This window comes from Pelodiscus sinensis, chromosome 7 (genome assembly GCF_052426305.1).
Source record: "Pelodiscus sinensis isolate ZL-2025 chromosome 7, ASM5242630v1, whole genome shotgun sequence".
Classification (NCBI taxonomy): domain Eukaryota; kingdom Metazoa; phylum Chordata; order Testudines; family Trionychidae; genus Pelodiscus; species Pelodiscus sinensis.
Window position 1 is genome coordinate 1,758,437 of NC_143058.1, and position 18,503 is coordinate 1,776,939.

At 67.2% G+C, this 18,503-nt stretch overlaps 1 protein-coding gene across 5 annotated transcripts; it reads left to right on the forward strand.

The window, feature by feature from the left end:
• Nucleotides 1–762: 762 nt before the first annotated feature.
• On the forward strand, nucleotides 763–17,345 carry SLC23A3 (solute carrier family 23 member 3). 5 transcript variants are annotated; one of them, XM_075932942.2, is made up of 12 exons: nucleotides 765–1,243; nucleotides 2,942–3,099; nucleotides 4,033–4,118; nucleotides 9,149–9,222; nucleotides 10,909–11,090; nucleotides 11,788–11,911; nucleotides 13,571–13,718; nucleotides 13,800–14,053; nucleotides 14,704–14,809; nucleotides 15,337–15,504; nucleotides 15,788–15,883; nucleotides 16,414–17,345. In XM_075932942.2, exons 1-12 carry the CDS (start codon nucleotides 1,136–1,138, stop codon nucleotides 16,710–16,712), a joined length of 1,803 nt encoding a protein of 600 aa, XP_075789057.2. In that variant the 5' UTR covers nucleotides 765–1,135; the 3' UTR covers nucleotides 16,713–17,345. The 5 variants fall into 5 exon arrangements, with proteins under 5 accessions (XP_075789059.2, XP_075789057.2, XP_075789058.2 ...); XM_089779603.1 differs by having other exon boundaries at nucleotides 1,225–1,243; nucleotides 2,997–3,099; XM_075932944.2 differs by lacking the exon at nucleotides 15,337–15,504 and having other exon boundaries at nucleotides 763–1,243.
• The last annotated feature ends 1,158 nt before the right edge of the window (nucleotides 17,346–18,503 follow it).

Consider the following 18,503-nt stretch of genomic DNA (forward strand, 5'->3'; position numbering starts at 1 on the left):
CCGCTGGCTGCCTGAGCCTGCAGCACGATGGCTCCGTGTGTCATGGCCTGGCCGGAAGCTCCGCCCAGGCCCCCTTGTTGCTGGTGTGTTCACAGCCACCTCTGCCGCCCTCCCCCGGCTCTGCCCGGCTTGCCCAGGCGAGAGAGACAGCCGGGCAGGTGAGTCCTGCCACCGAGCGCCCTGCTCAAGGTGCTGCCAGCTCCCTCCAGCGCCGTGGGGGCGGGCCTGGGGGCTGCAGCTGGGATGGGCCTGGCCCTCCCTGCGTCCCCTCCTCATTCCCCAGCCGTACTTCCTGGAGTCACCGCGGTCCCAGCTGCCCCCTGCGGCGTGTGGGCGCTAGGGCCCGAGTTCGGACGCCCGGCCTGGAGGGCATCTCCCGCAGGCTGTCCGGGCCCAGCCCGGCGCGTGCTGGCTGGCGGCAGGGCTGGGGTTTGTGTCTTGGGTACCGACGTTCCCCGGCCATGCGGCTGCCGCAAGCCTGGCCCTGGCCCTGCCCAGCGTGTTTGTTGTGGGCGTTGCCTCCTGCCCTTGGCCCGGGCCCGAGCCGCCTGGAGAGATGCCGTCCTGGGCGGCTGAGCCCGGCTCCTGCGCGCAGAGGGGGGAGGCCGGGAGAGGAGCTGCCGGGTGCCCCTCGGGAATGCGGGGAATGCGCCGCCCCCGTGGCCCTTTGCTCCCGCTGCAGAGCCCAGTTAATAAGTGAACGCTGGGACCCGCAGGAGGAGCTCGCCGGTGCCCGAGGCCAGCGCGGACCCAGTTGCCCCTGGGCGTGGGGTGCTGGGTGGCTTCGCCCATCCCCTGGGTGGCTGCTGCTGGCGCCCGGGCAGAGGGCAGCACCCCGCCTGGCGACTGGGCTCGGCAGCGGTGCCCGTCCCCCCGCCCGGCACAGGGAGGGGCGATTCCTTCTGCCCGCTGTGCCCCGCAGGTGCTGGGTGGGTGCGGCCTGGCCTGCGGGCTTGGCACCGTGGGCTGCACGCAGCCGGGGCGGTTCCTGGAGTCCCAGGGCCAGGTTAATGGCTAACCGCCCTGGGGGCTCGGGCAAAGGTCACCACGGCTCGGCCTGGCCCCGTCCCCGTCCCCTCCCCCGGCTGCCATGCCCTGTGCCACTCGGGAGCCGGCAGCCTAGGCGAGGGGCAGCATGAAGGGGGGCTGCTGGAGGAGCCCTCGCTCCCGGAGCCCCGTGTGCGCTGCCTACTCCCTGCTGAGCACCCCGCCCTGGGGCCTGAGCTGCTGCTTCGCCCTGCAGGTGAGAGGCGCCCGGGGTGGGGGATGCGGGAGCAGCCGGCCCCTGGGAGCATCGCGGGCAGGGAGCAGGCCCCGGGGTGTGACGCCCAGAGCAGCGGGGAAAGCGCAGAGGGGCAAGGAACCAGGCGCGGCCAGAGGCGGCTCCGGAGCCGGTTCTCTGCCCGGGTGGGGGGCGGGGGGAGCTGGCAGGAGGGGATAGACCCTGCCTGGCGCTTCCTGCAGCCCAGCGGGGCGGGAGCCAGCACGCAGCCTCCCCTCCGGCACCGCAGGGCACAGCCCCTCCCTGCCGCCCCAGCCTGGCATGAGCTCGCCCTGGCTCCGTGACACGTGGTTCCCCCCCGATTCACTGAAGCCTCCTGCAGCCAGGCACCTGCCCCTTTCCCAGGAACCCCGGTGTGCTCTGGGGCTGGGCCCCTCGGCCCCATTTTGTGGGGGAAACTGAGGCACAGGTGGGGCTCAGATTTTCACTCATGGTGGGTCTGGCCCCACATAAGGAGCTGTGGGTCATCCCAGGAGGGCTGCGACCCGGCGCCCTGACTTGCTGGCTGCTGGAGCTCCAAGCCTGGCTCTTGGACAGGGTCTGGCTCGGCCTCTTTCTCCCAAAGGCTGAACGTGGATCTGTCGCAGCTGATGGAGGGTTCGAGGGCCCAGGACACACGAGGACTGAGGGGCACTGGCAGAACGCAGGGGGAGCCCAAGGCTGGGCTGGCAGGGGCTGTGGGTGGGGAGTGAGGGGCACTGGCAGGGCTGGGGGGGGGCAAGGCTGGGCTAGCAGGGGCTGCAGCTGGGGAGGAAGGGGCCCGGCAGGGCTGGGCTGGAATGGGCTGCAGGGTGGGAGTGAGAGGCACTGGCAGGGGCTGTGGGTGAGGAGTGGGGGGCACTAGCAGGGATGGGGGGCAGGGCTGACCTGGCAGGGGCGGTGGGTGAGGAGTGGGGGGCACTAGCAGGGATGGGGGGCAGGGCTGACCTGGCAGGGGCGGTGGGTGAGGAGCGGGGGGCACTAGCAGGGCTGGGGGGGCAGGGCTGACCTGGCAGGGGCTGCGGGTGGGAGTGAGGGGCCCCGGCAGGACTGGGGGGCAGGGCTGGGCAGGCAGGGGCTGCGGGTGGGAAGTGGGGGGCACTAGCAGGGCAGGCAGGGGCTGCAGGTGGGAGTGAGGGGCCCCGGCAGGACTGGGGAGCCCAAGGCTGGGCTGGGGGGGCAGGGCTGGGCAGGCAGGGGCTGTGGGGTGGGAGTGAGGGGCCCCGGCAGGACTGGGGGGCAGGGCTGGGCAGGCAGGGGCTGTGGGGTGGGAGTGAGGGGCCCCGGCAGGACGGGGGAGCCCAAGGCTGGGCTGGAGGGGCAGGGCTGGGCAGGCAGGGGCTGTGGGGTGGGAGTGAGGGGCCCCGGCAGGACTGGGGGGCAGGGCTGGGCAGGCAGGGGCTGTGGGGTGGGAGTGAGGGGCCCCGGCAGGACTGGGGGGGCAGGGCTGGGCAGGCAGGGGCTGCGGGTGGGAAGTGGGGGGCACTAGCAGGGCAGGCAGGGGCTGTGGGGTGGGAGTGAGGGGCCCCGGCAGGACTGGGGGGCAGGGCTGGGCAGGCAGGGGCTGCGGGTGGGAAGTGGGGGGCCCCGGCAGGGCTGGGGGGCAGGGCTGTGTGACACCCCATGCTGGGCAGTGAGAGCCAGTGGCTGCTGGAACCCCCCGGGCCTTGCTCTCCTCAGCACCTCGCCGTCCAGGCCTCTCTCATCTGCATCTACCACCTGCTGCTGCTCCCAGGCCTGCTGGGGGGAGAGCGGAGCCGGCCCTGGAGCGAGCTGCTGGCCCGAAGCCTCTTTGCCTGCGGGGTCTCCACGGGGCTGCAGACCAGCCTGGGCAGCAGGTGAGCCAAGCGCCCGGGCGCTCCGCGGGCTTGGGGCCAGCCTCCCCCTGCACCCGGCGCCTGGGAAAAGGGAGGCAGGGGCCTGGCCCCCGGACACTGGCAGCAGCATCTGGACCGAGGGGGTTTCCCTCCGAGCTCCCCTCCCCGTGTCTGCGCCCTGCTGCGCTGAGGGCACCCGCTGTCAGCCGCAGGGAGGTGACGTGTCGGTGAATCGAACAGCCGAGTAACCGCGTGGATTCTTAGCGGTCCCTCCACTAGTCTGTGGTCCCCGGGGGGGGGCTGGCAGCCCCTGTGCTCCGGCCCCTCCCGGGGAGCCCCCCACACTCTGCGCTGCTGCCTCCATACCAGAGAGAGCAGCGTGGGCCAGGCGGGCGCTGGTCCGCGAGGGGAGCCTGTGTAAACACCAGCTCCCCACACAGACCGGCCGCCTGTCGCCCCACGCTGCTGCCTGTGTCAGGGGGTGGCAGGCAGGGCTGGCCTTGCCATGAGGTAAACTGAGGCGGCCGCCTCAGGTGCCAGAGTGGCGGGGGGAGGGCGCCCTGGGACCCAGAGTGTAGACAATTGTGTCTGTGCTCTCCGCGGTCCCATGAGAGGCGAACAGGACGAAGCAGAATCGAGACCTTTCCAAGTTCTGGCCCAAGCGAGGGGCTCGGGGGCATCACTTGAGCTCCCCGCCTCAGGTGCCAAAATGTCGTGGGCCGGCCCTGGTGGCAGCAGACCCTGTCCGGCGTGGGGCTGAGCTCCTGGACCTGGCGGGAGCCAGGACTGAGCCGGGCTGCTGGCCTGCCTGCCTGCTGACACACTGGCTGGGGGGGGATGGGTGTCGTCTGTGGCATTAACCCACCAGCTCCTGCCTGTCGGCTACTCGACTCCACTGTCACATCCCTAGTCGGCCGCCCCTCTCCACTGAGCTGGCTTTCCTGTGCCTGGCAGGTTGCCCTTGGTCCAAGCACCGTCCTTTGAGTTCCTGATCCCCGCCATGGTGCTGAGCCGCCACACGCCCTCGACGGGCAGGAACGGTGAGCACAGCCCCCCCCGGCCCGGCCCACGAGGGTGTGGGGGAGTGGGGCTGGGCCAGGCCTGGGGGGATGAGAGGTGCGGGGGCCTGGCCTGGGGATGAGGGATGCGGGGTCCAGCCTGGGGGAAGGAGGGGTACGGGAGCCAGGTCTGGTCCGGTGGCAGGGGATCAAACAAACTCTTCTCTCCTGGGTAACCTGGCCAGAGCCCCTCACCAGCTCATCGCGCCTCTAGCCCAGGGACACGCGGTGCTGTGGGTCTGCTGGAGACTCTCCCACCGGCCCAGGATGCTGCCCTGCTGGTCCATCCCCCCCCCCCCACTAGTACTGCCAGCTGGGCTTGTCCCCAGGCTACTGGCCCCGAGATGTCGCTGTGGCCCTGACGGGCCCAGCGGCGCGGGAAAGAGAAGCATGACAGACGGCTGAGGCGAGGCTGGGGGCTAAGGTTGCCAGATGGTTTCACCAAAAATACCAAACCCCCGCCCTCCCCCCCAAAAAACGCCTGGAAAAAATTCTGTTGAGCAAATAAAAAAAGCAGTTGCAACCCCCTTAATTCCCAGGCCTCTCCCCCCTACCACCACCCCAGGCAGCGTGAGCTGCACTGTATGTCCCAAGCGGCCTCCCGTCGGGCACCCGAGCCGGGCCTCGGGGAAACTAGAAAATACCGGGCATTTTAGATGTCTGGTATTTTCTGAATTCATTCTACCAGACGGAAGGTCAAATACTGGACTGCCCGGGTCAGTCCCGGACACCTGGCCACCCTCCTGGGGGCGTGGTCCCTGCTCTCCCCTCTGCTCAGTGCCACAGCCCCAGCGGCGTCTCCCCCCGCTGCTCCCGGGCTGGCAGCAGCGCAGGGCGTGTCTCAGCGGTGGGGCCGGAGTTCCAGCTCGTGGCACCACGTGGCCCTAGCTGGGATGTCACAGACCTGCTGATGTGCCGCCCTGCCCCAGCCTGGCAGCGCGAGGAGTCGGCATCTCTGCTTCTGCCCCAGCACGGGGCTTTCGTGGCTGACCCAAACCCAGCCGAAAGCAGCCACCCGTGGTAGGGCCAAAGCTCCGTCCAGGGCAGGCTCCTGGTTTCCCAGCGCTTCCGAGGGCGGACAGAACCGGGCAGTTATCAAGTGAGTCCTGTCTGCGCTTCTGGCAGGCAGCGGCAAGGGACCCCCAGAGCGGTGACCCTGGCCAGCGTGGCTAAGAGCCAGTGGTGGACCTGTCCTCCAGGAACGTCTCCAGTGCCTTCGGAACCCAGTTCTACTTTTGGCCTGGCAGAGCCACGGGGTGGGGTGGGGGGGCTGGGTGAAGAAGCCCTTCCTTTGGGTGCTTTTAAACCGGCTGCCTGTTGATTTAATTGGCTGACCCCTGGTTCTAGTGTTCTGTGAAGGGGTAAATAGCACTTCCTGGTTTGCTGGCTCCACCCCAGCCCCGGCTCTGTAGCCGTTGCATGCCCCTTAGCTAGCTTGGAGAGTCCTTGTCTTTTTACTGTCTCTTGCATGGAAGCTCCTCCGTCCCCTTGATCCTGTCTTGGATGGGTTGGACCCAACAAATGCTGCGGGGGTGAGACAAGCAGGCCGGCATGGCCCCCTCTGACACCACGACATCTGTGCTCCCCTTCTCCCAACCTTTCCCAGCTCCGCTTGACTCGTTGGGGAGGGGCGGTGTCCAGGCCGGCAGGCAGGACTCGGGGGGTTATACAGCGGCAATAGGACACTGTATCACTTTCCTAATGGCTCCTGAGCCCTTTGTGCCCTGAGCGGTTCTCACAGAGTCGCCCATGGGGTCTCTGCCGGGAGTGGGAAGCGCTAATCTCGGCCCGATCCGATGACGGTTCCCAACACGCGTTCCTGTGCACTCAGCAATTGTGACGTGCTCCCAGGCGCCCGCGTTGTGGCTGCAGGCAGCTCTCTGCAGGCAGCTCTGAGTAACTTTGTATTGGCCGCAGCCGTCCGGTCTACCTTGGCGTCCCGATCTGTGGTCGGTAGGTCGACCCGCGCTGGCCCCAGCACACACCCTTGCGGTTCCTGCTCTCCGTTCCGAAAACTCACCCCTCGTTCCTGCCCGGGGCCCTGGCTTTTCCCCAGGTACGGATCCATGCGAGGCCCTGCCCGCCTTCTTAGCCCATGCAGCTTCCTTTGCTGCAGAGCCCGGGGCAGGGACGGTCTCCGAGGTCTCCAAACCTCCAGGTACTCGGTGGCCTTGGGTTCGCCTGGGCTCAGCTTTGTCGTCCCTCCAACAGTCGCAAGAGCCCGGCGAGGTCAGACTTCCCTTTGCAAAAGCCACGTTGCCTGTCTGAGAGTCTGTTCCTCGCTATGGTTTCTCCCAGTCCGCCTGCGTCGGGCTACTGGCCTGTGGCTGCCGGGCTCACCTCTGGAGCCCTCTTTAGTAATGGGGGTGATGCAGGCTGAGGCTGCGTGCGGGGACAGGCTCCCACCGCAGCGGGTAGTGCCGCAGTGTCGTGGCTGAGCTCTGTCGGAAGCCTGGGGAGCCCGGGGGCCTGGCGACCTATTGCTAACACCCCCTGGCACACTGAGGGGGGCACAGGCCTTCACATTTTGTTTCCTGAAAAGGGCAACTCTGCGGTGGGATCTGGCCCACGCCTCCAGCGAAGAGCGAGGGAGGGGATCCCCCCGCCGTGAGTCTCGAGTGCTGGGCTTCACTGTGGTCCTCCGCCGCCAGCGCCTGCTGCACTTCACACCCCCTGTGCTGGCTTGTGTCTCCAATTGTCTCCCGCCCTGCCTCGTCCTATCGCCAGCCGGACGGGGCCCGGCCTCGTGCCCTCCCTAGGAGCCGGCGGCCAGCCCGCGGGCCCCGAGCAGCCTTCGCTACGCTGCACGGTCACCGGGGGGGTCTTTGGACCCTCTGACGACTTGCCTGATCTGAGGCCGTCGCTCTCCTGGAGTCTGGCCGTAGCCCCCGCGCCGCGCAGGCGCTTTACCCTGTGACTGCGCCTCTGCACGTCCACCCAAGTGCCCTCGTTTGGGGCCGCTCCTGTTTGGCAAGTGAGAGGTTACTGGGTTGGGATTTTTGGCATCTCCCCCCCCCCCCCCGCCGCAAGGATGGTACATTCCGTGATGCTCGCTTGCTAGTACCAAGCGGTCCGGCTAGAGTCACGTCCTGGACGGGACCCCATGGGCCAGCTTGGACCACATCAGGAACTGCCTCTCCCCGGGCGGGTTCCGGGGCCGGCTGCTCCAAGAAGCAGACACTTCTGCCCCGTGCGCCACGCCCGGAGGGGACAGGCTCCCAGTTCACGTGGGGGATCCCCCATTGTTACTTGTGCTTTCTGCTTCGGTGGCCTCTGTCTCCCCGGGCATTTCTCAGAGGCTGTCAGCAGCCTGGTCGGGTGGTCGGCAGCTCGGCCCCACTGCGGGGCTGTTCCAGTGTGGGATTTCTGAGCCCTGAGAGCCTAAGAACATAGAACATAAGAACGGCCGTACTGGGTCAGACCAAAGGTCCATCTAGCCCAGTATCCTGTCTGCCGACAGTGGCCAGCACCAGGTGCCCCAGAGGGGGTGGACTGAAGACAATGACCAAGCGATTTGTCTCTTGCCATCTCTCTCCAGCCTCTGACAAACAGAGGCCAAGGACACCATTTTATCCCCTGGCTAATAGCCTTTTATGGACCTAACCTCCATGAAATTATCTAGCGTCTCTTTAAATTCTATTATAGTCCTAGCCTTCACAGCCTCCTCTGGCAAGGAGTTCCACAGGTTGACAACACACTGTGTGAAGAAGAACTTTCTTTTAAACCTGCTACCCATTAATTTCATTTGGTGTCCTCTAATTCATCTATTATGGGAACTAATAAATAACTTTTCTTTGTTCGCCCTCTCCACACCACTCATGATTTTATAGACCTCTATCATATCCCCCCTCAGTCTCCTCTTTTCCAAACTGAAAAGTCCCAGTCGCTTTAACCTCTCCTCATATGGGACCCGTTCCAAACCCCTAATCATTTTAGTTGCCCTTTTCTGAACCCTTTCCAAGGCCAAAATATCTTTTTTGAGGTGAGGAGACCACATCTGTACACAGTATTCAAGATGTGGGCGTACCATAGTTTTATCCAGGGGCAGTAAGATATTCTGGGTCTTATTTTCTATCCCTTTCTTAATAATTCCTAGCATCCTATTTGCCTTTTTGACTGCCGCTGCGGCTACCCCTCTGATACTTGCGCTCTGTGTGGAAGTTTTCAGAGAACTGTCCACGATAACTCCAAGATCTTTCCTGATTTGTCGTAGCCAGATTAGCCCCATCACACTGTCCGTATTGTTGGGGTTATTTTTTCCAACGTGCATTACTTTAGCCTAGGAAACAGTCTGATTCTTCTAAGATTGTGACCACATTCAGCGCTATGCTCCCTAACGTACAGGGCCGCTCCCCTGCCAGCGGCCTGCCCCTGTGTCGCGCACCCCTGGATTATCCTGCGTCCGGCGCGTTCTCTGACACCCCTCCTGTCGCAGTCCCCCTGCCACGCCGGGCCCTCTGGTCTGGCCTGCTGGGCTACAGGCTGTGGGACAGATGGGGAGGGGGAGATGGGACTGGCCTCGTCTCTCTCGCTGGGCGTGCAGGCTCTTCTCGCGCGTGGTGCTGAACTGGGGCTCTGCGACGTGGGACGGGCCCCAGCAGCTCCCGCACGGACGTCACCAGCTGCAGCCTCTGCTCTGGGCTCCGGAGTCCTGCCTCTCAGAACCACCGCCAAGAGATGCCTTCACCTGCACCCCCCGCCCGTGGTGTAAAAGCCCCTCGCTGCCCGTTGGAACTGGCCGTGCCAGCAGCAGCCTGCCTCCGTTTGGGTCCCTCCTGCAGAGGCGCCTCCTTCCCCAAGTCCCCCCCCCCCCGTTCCTAATGCCCCAGCCTTTCCTCCCCGCCCTGGCTCGGCCGGGCCCTGCCATGGAGGTCCTGGCCTTCGCTCTCAGTCATGTCTGATAACCACTCCCCGTCCTGTCACCCGGCTCCTCCCCGGAACGGGCCCCCTCCCCTGCCAGGCGCCTCCGCCCCAAGGGTGCCCACTCAGGTCTGCCCGTCCTTCCCTTCCAGGAACAGAGGGGCCTGTGGGGTGTGCCGAGCAGGACTGCCTGGCCCCGGGCAGCTGGAGTCAGTCCCTCCGAGAGGTGGGTGCCCTGCGGAGCAGGCAGCGTGGGGCTGGAGGTCAGCACAGGGGATGCGGCAGTGGGATGCAGGGTGCACGGGAGTGTGTGTAGAGATGGGATGCAGGATGTATGGGCGCGAGGGGGTGCCAGGCAGTTAGGGAATGTGGGGGGTTGGGATGTGTGAGTGCATGCAGGTGTGTGTATAGGGGTGGGATGTGGGGGTGCATGCTCTGGGTGCGTGGGGTGGGATGCAAGGATGCATGTGTGTGTGTATGGGTGTGATGTGGGGGTGCATGGTGTGTGTGTGTAGGAATGGGATACAGGGTGCATAGGATGTCCGTGTAGTGGGGGGACGTATGGGTGTAGGGATGGGTCATGGGGTGTGTGTAGGGGTGGGATGCGGGAGTGCATGGGTGTGGGGATGTAGGGGTGTAGGGCTGGGCTGTGCGGGTGTGGGGTGTGGGAATGTAGGAGTGGGCTGCGGGGGGTGTTTAGAGGTGGGATGCGGGAGTGCATGGGTGTGGGGATGTAGGGGTGTAGGGCTGGGCTGTGCGGGTGTGGGAGTGGGCTGCGGGGGGTGTTTAGAGGTGGGATGCGGGAGTGCATGGGTGTGGGGATGTAGGGGTATAGGGGTGGGCTGTGCGGGTGTGGGGTGTGGGAATGTAAGAGTGGGCTGCGGGAGGTGTTTAGAGGTGGGATGCGGGAGTGCATGGGTGTGGGGATGTAGGGGTATAGGGGTGGGCTGTGCGGGTGTGGGGTGTGGGAGTGTAGGAGTGGGCTGCGGGGGGTGTTTAGAGGTGGGATGCGGGAGTGCATGGGTGTGGGGACGTAGGGGTGTAGGGCTGGGCTGTGCGGGTGTGGGGTGTGGGAGTGGGCTGCAGGGGGTGTTTAGAGGTGGGGTGCGGGAGTGCATGGGTGTGGGGACGTAGGGGTATAGGGGTGGGCTGTGCGGGTGTGGGGTGTGGGAGTGTAGGAGTGGGCTGCGGGGGGTGTTTAGAGGTGGGATGCGGGAGTGCATGGGTGTGGGGATGTAGGGGTATAGGGGTGGGCTGTGCGGGTGTGGGGTGTGGGAGTGTAGGAGTGGGCTGCGGGGGGTGTTTAGAGGTGGGATGCGGGAGTGCATGGGTGTGGGGATGTAGGGGTATAGGGATGGGCTGTGCGGGTGTGGGGTGTGGGAGTGTAGGAGTGGGCTGCGGGGGGTGTGTAGAGGTGGGATGCGGGAGTGCATGGGTGTGGGGATGTAGGGGTATAGGGGTGGGCTGTGCGGGTGTGGGGTGTGGGAGTGTAGGAGTGGGCTGCGGGGGGTGTTTAGAGGTGGGATGTGGGAGTGCATGGGTGTGGGGATGTAGGGGTATAGGGGTGGGCTGTGCGGGTGTGGGGTGTGGGAGTGTAGGAGTGGGCTGCGGGGGGTGTTTAGAGGTGGGATGCGGGAGTGCATGGGTGTGGGGATGTAGGGGTATAGGGGTGGGCTGTGCGGGTGTGGGGTGTGGGAGTGTAGGAGTGGGCTGCGGGGGGTGTTTAGAGGTGGGATGCGGGAGTGCATGGGTGTGGGGATGTAGGGGTGTAGTGCTGGGCTGTGGGAGGCACACGTGGAGGTGGGGGGTTTGCAGATGTCAGGTTCTAGGAGCAGATGAACCCAATGGCCGGCTGAGTTGCTGTGGGTGGCCTAGCTGCCACCCTCCCCATCTCATCTCTTGTTCTCCGCAGGTCTCTGGCGCCGTGCTGGTCTCGGGGCTGGTGCAGCTGGCACTGGGGGTGTCTGGCACAGGCGGCTGGATAGCCCAGCGCTGTGGGCCCATGGTCCTAGCTCCCAGCCTCTCCATCATTGGGCTGTCTGCCTACAAAGAGGCAGCCCGCTTCTGCTCGGCCAGCTGGGGGGTCGCCCTGCTGTACGTGAGTCTGGGGCCCTGCAGCGGGGGGACTTGGGGAGCTGTCTGGTTGCACCCACATGGGGCTCTGGCTCTGGTTCTCCCAGTGGGGGGGGACGGTGGAGAATGGTGCCAGGGGAACTCCCCACTACTGCATTCCCTTCACCAGACACTAATGGTGAGCTCCCTGGCTCTCCCAGCAGGGGGCGCTGGGGGAATGGCACGTGCACATGGGGGAAGGAACTGCCCTCTCCCAGCAGGGGGCGCTGGGGGAATGGCACGTGCACATGGGGGAAGGAACTGCCCTCTCCCAGCAGGGGGCGCTGGGGGAATGGCATGTGCACATGGGGGAAGGAACTGCCCTCTCCCAGCAGGAGGCGCTGGGGGAATGGCACGTGCACATGGGGGAAGGAACTGCCCTCTCCCAGCAGGGGGCGCTGGGGGAATGGCACGTGCACATGGGGGAAGGAACTGCCCTCTCCCAGCAGGAGGCGCTGGGGGAATGGCACGTGCACATGGGGGAAGGAACTGCCCTCTCCCAGCAGGGGGCGCTGGGGGAATGGCACGTGCACATGGGGGAAGGAACTGCTCTCTCCCAGCAGGGGGCGCTGGGGGAATGGCACGTGCACATGGGGGAAGGAACTGCCCTCTCCCAGCAGGGGGCGCTGGGGGGGCTGCCCCGGGGCTCCGTGCCGTGACCCGGCTCCATCTCTCCTAGGCTCGTGGTCCTCGCGGTGCTCTTCTCCCAGCACTTGAGTTCCTGCCGCCTGCCCATTTGCACATGGACCCGGGCCCAGGGCGTCTCCGTGGAGACGAGCATCCCTGCCTTGCGCATGTTCTCGGTACGAGGCCCCGTGCGGCCCGCGGCGCGTCACTCCCCTGGCTGGGCACCGCCCCCTCGAGCATGGCGCAGAGCCAGAGCCAGGGGCCGTGGGTCAGGCCGTAGCACAGGGCTGGACAAAGGCCCCGTAATGCGTGTGGAGGGGGCTTGTAAGGGGCTTGTGCTGGGCCCCGGGCTCAGCAGAGCTCCAGCCTGTGCCGGGAAGGGCTGGCAGCGGGAAGGCGAACGATCCAGGCCTGGGAGCGTAGAGACGAGAGGCTCCTGGTGTCTAAGGGGGGTGAGAAGGGTCTGCCCTGTCCCGCGGAGCCGGAGCCGGAGCCGGAGCCGGAGCCGCCGGAGGAGACTGGCAGGTGGGAGCGCAGGAAGAAACGGGTTTCACTCAGGGCACGTCTGCCCCACGGGACAAGGTCGCATTGAGCTACACAACTTCAGCTGCGGTCACCCTGTAGCTGGAGTCGAAGTCCCTGGCCTCGGCCTTTGGCGCTGGCCCTGCTGCAGGAAGCCAAGGGGAGGGCGCTCGCCCTTTGACTTCCCTCGCTCCTCGTGGGAGCAGGACTGCCAGCATCGAGCGGCGCGCCCCTCTCCCTTCGGACGAGCGGTCTGCGCTAGCCCCGCTCAGTGGGACCCTGGAAGGTCCATCGTCTCTGTAGCACGGCTGCCCCCGGGTGTAATTAGCCTGTGGATTGCATGGGCACAGGGAGTCCTGGTTCGCAAGGGGCTGGACGAGCACGGGACATTCTGGCCAGGCTGTCCCCCTCCAGGCCAGGGCGTGAGCGGCTCTGACCTGCCTGAGGCCAGGGCCTGGGGAGCTGCAAGGGGGAAGAGCACCAGAAATGCTACAGTTCTAGACAGCGCCCTGGGAGGGGAGATGGCCAGGGCTGGGTGTACTGAGCCGGGGGAGAGGAGACTCAGCGGGGGGACACGGAGAAGAGACAGGGCTGTTCTCATTAGCTTCTGATGACTGGCCAGGAAGCAAAGGGCTTAATGTGCAGCAAGGATGGTTTAGGCTGGACCAAAGGTGAAAGTAGCCAGTGCGGCGCCCTGGCTGGGGGTGGGGATTGCGATAGGACAGTACCTGTAAGAAATGTAAATTACTTTCACCCTGGGCTGGACATTAGGAAAACCGTCCCGCCCGTCGGGGGTGACACACTGGGATAAACTACCTGGGGCTGTGGAGTCGCCATCGCTGGGGATATTGACGAGCAGCTTGGACACACGCCTGTCGGGGACGGTCCAGACAGGGCTGGGCCCTGCTGTGGGGTCGGGGACGGGACTCGATGACTCCCGGGGTCCCTGCCAGTCCTTTGATTCTAGGATTAGCCCCCACCTGCCGCTGCAGGGTTCTTACACCTTCCGCTGCAGCGTCTGGTGCTGCACTCTGCCCCTGGCAGGGTCAGCCCAGCTCCCCCACCTCCTATCCAGCAGGGCCAGCCTCCCAGTCGCCTCCCTGGCCAGACCGCCCATCAGGTACTGGGTACTACGGCGCCCTCCCCACAAGCTGATCCAAGCTCCCGGGGGGGGGGCTCTAGGCCCCGGGGAGCAGCCTGGGCCTGGCTGGCCAGGTGGCTCCTAGCTTGCGGCTGGCTCGCGGGTGGGGGGCCCAGGCCTGGGCTGAGCGAGGGGTTCAGGGCTTGCTCAGCTTCCTTTGCTGCCCCTGCAGGTGCTGCTGCCGCTTTGCGTTGCCTGGATTGTCTGGGGGATCCTGAGCCACCTTCGCGTCCGGGGGCTCCTGTTGGGCCCTGCCACGGGGCAGCTGCCGGCCACCAACAGCACCTTCCACAGCCCCTGGCTCCAAGTCCCCTACCCAGGTAGGACGAGAGCAGGGCCGGCGATGCCCATCCCCCTTTGCCCCAGCTGCCAGTGACGGTCCCTGCTTCCCTCCCCTCCAGGTGAGCGGGGGTGGCCGACCTTCAGCTCGCGGGCCCTGGGCGTGGGCGTGGCCATGGGCCTCACCTCCAGCATGAACTCCGTGGGCTGCTACCTGCTGTGCCCGCAAGCGCTGCAGGCCCCGGCCCTTCCCCGGCACGCCTGCAACCGCGGGCTCTGCATGGAAGGGCTGGGCAGCCTCCTTTCCGGGGCGCTGGGGGGCGTGAGCGGCCTGGCCTCCAGCGTCCCCAACGCCTGCACCAACAGCCTCACCCAGGTACGGCGGGCGGGGCGGGGCTGTGGGCGAGCCAGGCAGACCCCGCGCTGCGGGGCAGGGTCTGGCCAGCTCCTGGGGCAGCAGGGAAAGGGGCTGGCATGAGCACAGGGCCATTCTGTGGGTCGTTCTGCCACCTCCATGCAGGTGGGTCTGTACGTGGGGCTGGCGTGTGCCTCTGCCGGGGGCATCCCACGGCTCCGCTCATGCCAGAGAGGGCCCGGCGGATCAGAGCGCTCACCTGGCACCTTGCTGCGCTGCGGGCAGAGGGCAGGAGAGGGGAATGCAGCACATGGTGGACGGGCTCTGCCTGCCCGGGGGTGGCGCGTGGCATGAAGGGAAACCCTTCCACTGAGGCGGCGAGCAGGCTGGCCGGGGCAGGCAGGGCGGGAAGTCAGGGGAGCTCAGAGAACTGGGGGAGGGCGAAGGTCCCGCTGGGACCAGCCGCCCTGCCGCTGGGACCAGCCGCCCTGCAGCTGGGGCCGTGGTTTGGGACAGCCCCATGGCAGCCCAGGGAGCGACAGACGCCAGGACTCACCAGCTGGGGTGCCCGGCAGGCCAGGGTGCACAGAGGCGCTGGGGGCAGAAATGGGCAGGGTGCTCCTGGACTCCCCCAGTCCCACCAGCCCCCCGCTTCCCTTCTCTTGCGCCAGGCTGGGTCGCGCCACTCCGTGCAAGTGGGTGCGCTGGCATGCGTGCTGCTGGGCATGTCCCCCCGGCTGGCCGAGCTCCTCACCGCCATCCCCCTGGCGGTTCACGGTGAGTGTCCCAGCGCCGGGAGACCCTCCCTCAGCCAAGTGCGGGGGCTACACGCGGGGGCCCCGCTGGCATCGGTGGCCAAACTCCCTCTGGAGTCAGGACTGCAGCTGAGCGCCCTTGGGAGCCGGGCCCTGTGGCCCACGGGGCCCGGCTGGTGCTGCTGCCGGCACTGACCCCGACTGTCTGGGACGGCCGGGCCCAGCCGGTCAAGAGGGCAGGGGAGCGCGGCGCCTGCTCCCGCCGACCAGGGCCTGACAGAGCCCCGCGGGAAGTGCTGCATGAGGGGGCTGAGCTGGCGGACGCGTGGCAGCCCAGTGCCCTGGCTGGGTGGGCGGCTGCTGGCAGGGCAGCCCCTGAGAGAGGCTGGGCGCGCTCCAGAGATGACCAGCAGCAGAGGGGCCTGGCAGCAGGGACCTGGGGGGCGGGGGCTCAGGAGCAAAGCAGTAGCAGGCCTGTGTGGCTCGCCTGGGATTTGCACACTGGCCCCCCTTGTGCCACGGCCCCCGTCTGACCCCCTTGTGCCGCAGGCGGGGTGCTCTGCGTGACCTACACCGTCGCTGTCGGCGCCGGCGTCTCCTATTTCCAGTTCGCCAGCATCGACTCGGGCAGGAACATCTTCATCGTCGGCTTCACCATGTTCATGGCGCTGCTGGTGCCGCGGTGGCTCGGCGCCGCCCCTGGCCACGTGGCCACAGGTGCCGTACCAGCTGCCTTCTCTGGGGGTGGGGGCTGCCGACCCCAGGAACCGCGTCCCTTCTCGTGTGCCCCAGGACACCGCCTCGGGGCCACCCCGCCACGCGGGCGCCAGTCCCAGCCGCTGGCAGCTCCCACCCTGGGCCCTGCAGCTGGGCACCCGACCTGCCATGCTTCTGGGCTGAGCCTCCCCGCGTGCCCTGGGCTGGCATGTCTCCGTCTGCCGGGCGCCTGGCGCAGGCCACTGCTGCCCCTGGTGGGGTGACGCTGCCGTTGTTCCCCTAGGTTGGCTCAGCCTGGACCTTTTCCTCCTCTCGGTGCTGACGGTTCCTGTCTTTCTAACCAGCCTCTTGTCCTTCTTCTTGGAGAACACGGTCTCAGGTGAGGGGACGCCCCGGCCCGCCCAGCGCCTGGCCCCCTCGAGAAATCAGGGGTTTCAGGGTAACCGTGGAACTGCCTGAAATCCAAGGGGCTCCGTGGTTTCACGCGCTGCGGGCTCTACTGCCGGCCCCGCTCCCCCGGGAACCAGCGTGGCACCTGCGGCGGGCTGGGCCTGCCACGGACGGGCTGTACTGGGCGGCCAGCTGGGGTCACCCCTGCCTGTCGTGGGCGTGTGGGGCTGGAGTAGCCCCCTGCCAGGGTGGGTGGGGAGCTGCTCCAGCCCCTCCCGGTTCAGCCCCACCGGTAAGTCTCACCTGGTACGGTCGAGGGTTGCTTTTTGCTGCCCAGGGGCCTGCGCTGGGGGTCCCTGGTGGGTACGGTAAAGCCAGTGCCCTGCCCCTCTGCAGCACCTTCCCTGGCTGGGTGGCCCGGGGCTAGGGAGGCGGTAGCACTGTGCGTGTTTGCAGTGGGGCTGGCTGGCTCTTCCAGCTGCCCGGGGGGTTCTCTGACCCGTCCCTTCTTGCTTCCAGGCACTCTGGAGGAGCGAGGGCTGCTCCGGGAGCTGGCAGCGCGGAAAGCGGGCGCAGGAGAGGGGTGCCGGAGCGAAGCCAGCCAGGTCTACGGGCTTCCCCCAGCCCTGAGCAAGCTGCTCCCTCCCGCCAGGTGTAAGGCCTTTCCCCTCTGCTTCCTCTGCCCGGGCCCGGAGGGCGAGAGCCGTGTGCTGGACGAGGGGGCAGGCCCGCCGGGGGAGGCCACTGGCCTCCTGCTGAAACCCAGCGCCCCGGGGGAGGAGACAGCTGGGAGCCGCCGCGGGGACAGTGCTGTGTGATGGAGCGAGGGCGGGGCTGGATTCACACCTGCAGCCCCAGGCACAGCATCTTCAGCGCCCCCGCCCACGGCTGGCCTGCGAGCTTCCCGAGGAGATGGAACGAAAAGAAGCAAAGGCAGCCTCCCCGGCATGCCGGAGCCCTGGGCCAGCACGGTGCTCCCAGCCTGGGATTGTACCTCTCCCCACAGCGAGCGGGGCCCTGCCGGGCACAGGGAGGAGGTAGCGGGGCGGCCGAGGCTGGAAAGGGCTGGCACGCTCCCAGCACCGGCAGCAGGCGCCTGCCCGGCCCCCACTCCCAGCACCCCTCCTGCGGGCTGACTTGGACTTGCACCCTGCTCCAGCCCTGCATGCTGGGCAGCCAGCAGCCCCGCCAGGAGCCCACCACCCAGGGCAGCGCTGCGGATTCACTGCTCACTGCCACGCCCGTTTCACCGCAGGGCCCCTCGAACAGCAGCACCCCGGCCACGTGCTCCGGTGCCGCCTGGCAGCATGCCCGGGCCAGAGCCCTGCTCGGCGGGTGGCGCTGGGCATCCCTCCGTAGCAGGGCGCGAGGGACGTGGGCTCCGCCGTTGCTTTGTCCCCAGCACGGACCTTGCTCTGCCCCAGCCGGGGCCCTATAAAAAGGTGCAGCCACCTCTGGGTGCTTGGCCTCCTTTCCAGCCGTCCGCTCCGTGTGAGTGTGTAGGAGAGGGGGGCCGGGCTCCTCCCAGCTGCCTCGCAGAGAGCGGGGGCCCCGTGGTGCTGGCGCCCGGGCACAGCTCTGCTCTGGACTGGGGCTGAGATGGGCGGCGGGCTCCCGGCTCGGCTGCTTCCACCTGGCAGGCCTTGTCCCTTGGATCGCACTGGCGGGGGCTGTCTTAGAGAGAACGGCTCACGCAGAGCCGGCCTGGCAGGTCTGCTCCTGCCTCCTAAGGTTCCTGGCCGCCCGGCCGCCTCCGACCCGCAGCCAGCGTGCGCCCTGGTGCGAAGGCGAGCGCGGCTGGGACCCGCCGGGCAGGGCAGAATGCCCTTGCACTTGCCGTAGCTGTTGGGGGTGGGGACAGGGCAGTGGCAGACCCTACCTGGGCTGTCTGCTAGCTCCTTGGCTTAATAGCCCCCCCGGCTGCAGCTGCCCCCAGGAGTCCAGTGGGCACATCAGGGCTAGCCTCAGGCTCCTGCCCCAGCCAGCATGAGTCTTGACAGGTGCCCTGCGCGGGCCCCCTTGGTTCCATGGGCACCAGCCCTTTGGGGGCTCCAGTCCCTGCTTTTCCCCACCCCTCCCTGGCCAGGCGAGGGGACTGCCACAGGGCGCTGCGGGGGGATTGAAACCCAGCCTCTCTGCACCTCTCCTCGGACAGCGGCCTTGGCCCCAGTGTCTAACCCCGCTGCGGGCAATGGTAGTGCCCTGGCAGGGTGCCACCACTCCCGCTGGGCCCAGCGCCGGGGCGGCTCCCTGGGGCAGCGGGGGAGTTGCTTGGGCGTGGAGCCAAGGGGAGAGCAGCCCCCGCCTGCCCAGAGGCTGGCAATTTGTGAAGCGGGAGGTGTTTGTAAAAGCTCTGCTCTAGCTGTGCCGTGGGGGCCGGTCCCTGGGCTGGGCTGTGCCGGAACCGGCCTGGAGGGTCCCAGCGAGTTCTGGGCCCTCTGGATGTGCGGTGGGAGCTGTTTGCAGGGCTACCCAGTGGCAAGGGGGGAGCGGGAGCGGCCCCTGCACTCTTCTCGCTATTCCTGCCAAGCCACAGAGAGTCAGCCCCTGGCCAGCCCACTCGCACGGTGGCGGGTCACCACTGCTGGTGCAGCACGGCCTTGGGGCGG

Bases quoted from the DNA above. Each gene is read 5' to 3' on its own strand.
- SLC23A3 (XM_075932942.2), top strand. From the start codon at position 1,136: ATGAAGGGGGGCTGCTGGAGGAGCCCTCGCTCCCGGAGCCCCGTGTGC. The intron at 4,119-9,148 runs GTGAGCACAGCC...CTTCCCTTCCAG, and splicing joins GCCCTCGACGGGCAGGAACG to GAACAGAGGGGCCTGTGGGG. The intron at 13,719-13,799 runs GTAGGACGAGAG...CCTCCCCTCCAG, and splicing joins GCTCCAAGTCCCCTACCCAG to GTGAGCGGGGGTGGCCGACC.